Here is a 6,724-nt window from a genome sequence, read left to right on the forward strand (position 1 = left end):
TGGAAAAGTAGACATCAGAGAGCAATGGGGCAGAAATGGAGACAGGGCACATGGGGCTAGCTCTTTGGAAAGGGCTTAAATGTGGCTTCTGGTCGCACATGGCAAACCCAATGTAGTAGCTCTGATCTCCACTCTCAGATTCCAGTGAAGATTATGAACACAGAAAGAACTGAAACCCACAGTTGGACAGCTGATGAACAGACTGGGGGACGGGAAGTAAGAGACATATTTTTACCTCAGTAAAGCCAGAGGAACTGGGTGGCTCCGTGTGGCTGTAGTGAACCCTTAGCTACACTGCCCACAGAGTGGCATTGCCTCTCATCCTAAAAATAACTTGAAAAATCCTTTAGTCCTTTCCCCAGTGCCTGACCCTTTGAAAAAAGCAAGGTCTTTATGAACTGGACAATAGCAGCTGTCACTCTGAGCAGCTGCTTCTGAGGAGAGTACTCTCCCCTGCCCCCAGCAGCACCTCAGGCAAAATTCACGTGGCCCTGGCACAAAGGCAGGAGGAGTGATGAAGCCTCCTAGGAGTTGGTACAGCCCTTTGTAGACCTAGATGAGAGCAGAGACAGGGAGAGACTAGGAATGTCATTTTTGAACTGCGTTAGTCAAGAGCATCAAATGACCAGGGGATCGCAGTAGGATGTGGTTCCATTTTGGCCCCTCAGAGATACATTAGATGAAAGCCTGATAGAGCCTGAGAACAAAGGGCTAGGGAGGTGGCTCAGTGAGTAAAACACTTGCTATATAAGCATAAGGACCTGAGTTCAAATCTCTAGAATCCATGTAAAGCTTCAGGACGACAATCCTAATGTGAAATGGGAGAAGGAAACAGTGTTCCTGGAAGCTCTTTGGCCAGTTAGCCTGGTTTACAGGTAGATGTCTCAACAAGGTAGAGGTCAGGGGTGGACACCAGAGGTTATCCTCTGACCTCCACATACGCATGGCACGTGTGCCCCCCAAAATCTTATACACACAAAAAAAATGTTTTTAAATCCTGAAAATGAAACAAAAATCTCAGCCTGAGCCCCTGCTGTCCAGCTGATCTGTGATGAAATCCAGCCGGAGTCCAAGTTGGGCTTCGAACAGCAGCCACAAGAGAAGCCTATCAGCAGCGGGGTCCCCTTGCCCTATTGACTGAGCTCTGTTTTTGATACTCAGTTAAATTCTGGTTGCTCTAAGATACTTGTTTATATTGGGTTTATAATCTAGTTCTAGCCAATAAAAGACGTCAGTCAAAAGTAGAGATGCTGAAAAATGTTTCTTGCTTTTAAAAAGATGTCTGTGGGAATGGGGCTTGAGAGATGGCTCAGTAATTAAGAGCACTGGCTGCTCTTGCAGAGGACCCAGGTTCAGTTCCCAGCACCCACATGGTTGCTAATAACTGTCCCCAACTTCAGTTCCAGGGGATCCAACACCCTCTTCTGGCCTCCAAGAGTATTACAGGACCCAGGTACACTTACATGCAGACAAAACACTCATACACATAAAGTACAAATAAATATTTTTTTTGTCTTTTTGAGACAACCCTGTCTAAGAACCCTGTTCAATGCCCAAATAAATAAACATATTTTTAATAATAGAAAGATGAGGGGCTAGAGAGATGGTTCAGCGGTTAAAAGCACTGCCTGCTCTTGCAAAGGACCCAGGTTCGATTCCCAACACCCACATGGCGGCTACAAACAGTTCTCAACTCTAGTTCCAGGGGAATCCGAAGCCCTCTTCTGATCTCTGTGGCATTGCATGACACAGGTGCACTCACATACATGTAGGCAATACACTCATATGCAAAAAATAAAAATAATAAAATATTTTGTAAAGTAGAAAGATAAGCTGGGCGTGGTGGTGCACGCCTTTAATCCCAGCACTGGGGGGGGGGCAGAGGCAGGAGGATCTCTGTGAGTTCAAGGCCAGCCTGGTCTACATAGTGAGTTCCAGGCCAGCTGAACCCTACAGGGGGACCCTGTCTCAAAAAAACTTTAAAAAATGGCCAATTCGATTTTTGTTCTTGTTTCTGTTTTGTTTTGCAGTCTTCTTTGTTTAAAAATCTTACTTATGTTCAACTCAATGGGAACACTTATTCTATTTTTTTAATTTTATTTATTTTTACTTTATGTGTATGCGTGTATTGCCTGCATGTAAGCGCACCTGTGTCATGCAATGCCCTCAGAGGTCAGAAGAGGCTGTCAGATCCCCTGGGACTGGAGTTATGGACAGTTGTTAGCTGCCATGTGGGTGCTGGGATTCGAACCCAGGTCTTCTGCAAGAACAGTCAGTGTTCTTAGCCAATGAGCCATCTCTCCAGCCCCCACTTATTCTATTTTACAAAGAAGTATTATCTGATTCTAAAACAGAAAATAAAGCTAATAAAAATCTTTTAAAAAGTGGACTGGATATGGTAGCACACAGTATTAATCTCAGCACTTGGGAAGCAAAGCCAGGTGTATCTCGACTGGATATGGTAGCACACACTGTTAATCTCAGCACTTGGGAAGCAAAGCCAGGTGTATCTCTGTGAGTTCAGGGCCAGGCAGGTCTACAAAGTGAACTGCAGATCAGCCAGGGTTACATAGTGAGACCACATTTCAAAAAAACAAACAACAACAACAAAAACCACAAATGGCTGGGTGTAGTGGTGCATACCTTTAATCTCAGCACTCAGGAAGCAGAGGAAGGTGGCTGTCTGTGATATCAAGGCCAGGTGGGCTTATAGGGAGGCACTGTCTCAAAAACCTAAAACCAAACCAAACCAATCAAACAATTTGTCCAATCTTTGAAAATGAAATTGTGCTGTGATTGATGTCACAGGTTTGTCAATCCTAGCTACTCGGGAAGCTGAAGGAAGAGAATTGCCAGGTTTGAGGCCTACCTGGGAAAAAGTGAGTTTAAGGCCAGTCTGGCCGACGTAATGAGAATCTGTCTCAAAATTTTAAAAGGAGGACTGAGGATGTGGCTCAGCAGAAAGTACCTGCCTAGCATACATGAGGCTCTGGGCTTGATCCCCAGTATCAGAAAAGGAAAAAAAAAAAGTAAATATATATATATATATATTTCTATTAATAAATCAGAAAAGATAACCCAATATTATAAATGCATATGTAAGATCTTAAAATATCAAATAAATTCAGCAAGCTATTGGTAATATACTAATGTGCAATAGAGTGCAAGCCAGGAATGTAGGGAGTGCAGCTGGAAAAGCTCACTAGCCTTCCTGGAATCTGGGTGAACATCATCCTTCCAATAGGTCAGAATTGCTAGGAAGATGCTGAAGAAGCACTTTGGAAAGTGTATACCCTCCCTGGCTTTTGGAAAGATGTTTGTGAGAAGCAGAAGCATGTGTGGCATGGGGTTAAAAGCACAGGGCTCTCGAGGCAGACAGATTTGGGCTCAAAGACCATTCTCTCTAGACCTTGTCTAACTGCATTTCATCACTTGAAAGATGAATTTAGGCAGGGTATGGTTGTGATTGCCTGTAATTCCAGCATTTAGGAAGCTGAGGTAGGAGGATCAGGAGTTAAAGACCAGCCTGGACTGCATAGACAAGATTTGTCTATTTTGTCATATTGCACAGTTTCTATTAGAGAACAGCACGTAGTCGATGGAAGTTTAGTTGTTTTTCGGTTTTTTTTTTGTTTGTTTTGTTTTTTTGTTTTTTTTCTTGTTCTGATTCTTTTTGTTTGGGATGGGGGTTGGATCTCCCTGTAGCCTTAACTGGCCAGGAACTCGAAATTACAGACCAGGCTGGACTCAATCTCATGAAGACTTGCCTGGGAATCAAGCCATGCACCACTACACCCTGCTGTTTTTTTGTTATTTTGAAGCAGGGTCTCATGTATCCCAGGCTGGCCTTGAATTCCAGTTGCTCCTGCCTCTACTTCCCAAGTCCTGGGATTAACAAGCATGCCTAACTCTTTTTTTTTTTTTCTTTTTTTTTTTAATGATACAGTCTTGTTATGTTGCCCAGACTGCTCTAAGCTCCTAGACTAGAGGCCAACAAGTTGGCTTAGAGAGTAAAGGTGCACGTCACTAAGCCTGAGTTCCACCCCCAAGACCCACATGGCAGAGGGAGAGAACAGACTTCCCGAAATTTTCCTCTGACTTCCATATGAGTGCCATAGCACACACACCCCATCCATACCTATACAGAGAAAATAATGTAATCCCAGCACCCCAGGAGAACTGCCATGAGTTCAAAGTCAGCCTGGGCTCAGAGTATGGCCTAGTTTCATTTAAAAAAAAGGTGGGGGGTGGGAGCTGGAGAGATGGCTAAGCGGTTAAGAACACTGTTCTTGCAGAAGACCCGGTTTTGAATCCCAGCATCTACATGGCAGCTAACAACTATCCATAACTCCAGTCCCAGGGGATCCAACAGCCTCTTCTGACCTCCACAGGCATTGCATGGTACAGGTGCACTTATATGCAGGTAATACACATATACACATAAAATAAAAATAACTTTTTTTAAAAGGGGGGAAGGAGGGAGGGGGCTAAATGTGTCTCAATTGGTAGAGTGTTTGCCTAGCATACAGGCTCTGACCCTTAGTACCACATAAACTGAGGTACCCCTGTAATTCTAACACCTGGAGATAGAGGTAGGAGGCAATTTAAGGTCATCCTCAACTCCATAGTGAATTTGAGGCCAGCCTTGACTGTATGAAACTCTGCCTACGTATATATACCAAAAGGGATTTTATAGTAGATAGTCATAAATAGAAAAAATTCTGGCAATACATACTTTTGTTTTTTTAATATTTTATTTATTTATATTTATTTATTTATTTTTTGGTCTTTTTGAGACAGGGTCTCCCTGTAGCCCCAGCTGTCCTGGAACTCATTATGTAGACCAGGCTGGCCTTGAACTCACAGAGATCCGCCTGCCTCTGCCTCCTGAGTGCTGGGATCAAAGGCATTGCACCATCACTCCTGGCTTATTTATTATTTTTATTTTATGTGTATGAGTGTATTGCCTGCATGTATGTGAGTGAACCCATGTCATGCAATGCTGCAGAGGTCAGAAGAGGGCTTCAGATTCCCCTGGAACTGGAGTTAAGGATGGTTCGTAGCCGCCATGTGGGTGCTGGGCTTTGAACCCCAGTCTTCTGCAAGAACAGTCAGTGCTCTTAACTGCTGAGCCATCTCTCCAACCCTTTACTTTTGCTTTTTAAGACAAAGTCTCATGTGGCCCAGGTTGGCCTCAAATCCACTATATAGCTAAGGAATGTCCTTGAACTCCTGATACTCCTGCCTCCACCTCCGAAGTGCTGTGATTGATTCCTTCCTTCTTTCCTTCCTTCCTTCCTTCCTTCCTTCCTTCCTTCCTTCCTTCCCTCCCTCCCTCCCTTCCTTCCACAGTACTGGTGAGTAAACCCTGTGCCTCATACATGCCAGGCAAATGCTGGGTCTCTGAGCTACTTTCCCAGTCCTTAATTTTTTTAAAAAATGTAAACGCGATAGCAAGAGTTAAATCACAAAAGAGACAATACAGCTCTGTTGCTGCAGAAAACCAGATTGGGGACTCTCTTTCAAAAGGCAGAGGAAAGGGATTAAAAGTGGAAAACGATAAGGAAATGACAAGATGTGAGACTCGGAAAATGGTTGTACAACCTAAGGCTTGAAGATCGTCTTCAGAGATACCAGAGCTATCAGAAGTTCTAGTCAAAGCAATAGCTGAGAAAAACTCCCAAGAATGAAAAAATGGAAGGGCAGATCAAAAGGTTTACAGTTCCCCAACCAGACTGAATGAAAAGAAATCCATATCAGTTAAATTTTAATTATCATCTGTAGGCTATGAAATTATTCAAACATCTCTGTGTGTACACTTCTATACACCCAAGGCACTTAGGAAAGAATGAAAATAACCCAAGCCTGGGCTTTCTCTTCTGGAAATCCAACTGACAATGTAGGACCAACAAAGGCAGGGAAGGAGGGTCACTGACCAATTACTTCTCCTCAGATAGGAAAAAGACCCAGAAGCCACAGCGCTCACTTATCTGCCATGCAAAGGGCACTGGGGGATTACCTGAAAGTGTACCCCAGGGGAGGGACAGATCAGAAGTAAACGTCAAGGTTGAGGAGGGTGTAGTATCAAAGGTGGCAAATCTTCATTCAACTCCAGGTTCTGTTGCCCCGCCATTCTGTCCCTGCCTGTGTCCCTGCTCTTTCCAGGGTCTGGAAATCGGTGGAGGCAGCAAAGCCTTTTGGCTTATAGAAATGGAGGAGGGATGGAGGGAGGACGAGGCCAGTCTTTCTCAGCAAGACAGAAAAGAACTATGATTGCTTCCTACTGGAACTGTGGAGAAGGGAAGGCAAAAGACTTTCCATCTCTTTTTTTTCCTAGGGAAATTAGAGGCATGGCAAACTGTAGAGGTGTGTGCAGGTGGACGCCCATCCTCTGGACCCACGGGTCGCCTGCATCCTCGGTCCCTCCCTCGGGGCTTTGGGGACCAAGCAGAGCCTGGAAGGGCGTCATCAGGCTCAGGGGCGGTGGTCACGTGGGTTCCCGGAGCGCTTCGGGCTGCGTAGAGGACTGCAGCGGCTGGGGCGCGAGGCCTCCTTACCCCCGGGCCCCGTGGACACGGTGACCTGCGCGTAGGTGGCTCCCGCGGCGGCCGCCGGGCCCGAGACGCCGTTGAGCGCGGCCACGCGCACGGTGTAGCGCGCGCCGGGCCGCAGGTGCAGCAGCGTAGCGGCGCGCTCCCGGAGCCCTGCCTGGCGGGGCACGAAG

At 45.6% G+C, this 6,724-nt stretch overlaps 1 protein-coding gene across 4 annotated transcripts in view; it reads right to left on the reverse strand.

The window, feature by feature from the left end:
* Epha10 (EPH receptor A10) overlaps positions 1 to 6,724 on the reverse strand; it is a 43,406-nt gene that overhangs the window by 20,943 nt on the left and 15,739 nt on the right. Inside the window, exon 5 of one of the 4 annotated variants that reach the window (XM_008850213.2) lies at positions 6,558 to 6,724. This exon is cut by the window's right edge and continues 202 nt beyond it. The exons of the other annotated variants lie outside the window; for them this stretch is intronic. Within the exon in view, the coding sequence (XP_008848435.1) occupies positions 6,558 to 6,724 (167 nt within the window). The remainder of the gene's footprint in view (positions 1 to 6,557) is intronic. 4 annotated transcript variants of the gene reach the window in all.

This window comes from Nannospalax galili, unplaced genomic scaffold (genome assembly GCF_000622305.1).
Source record: "Nannospalax galili isolate Female #2095 unplaced genomic scaffold, S.galili_v1.0 scaffold944, whole genome shotgun sequence".
NCBI classification, from domain to species: domain Eukaryota; kingdom Metazoa; phylum Chordata; class Mammalia; order Rodentia; family Spalacidae; genus Nannospalax; species Nannospalax galili.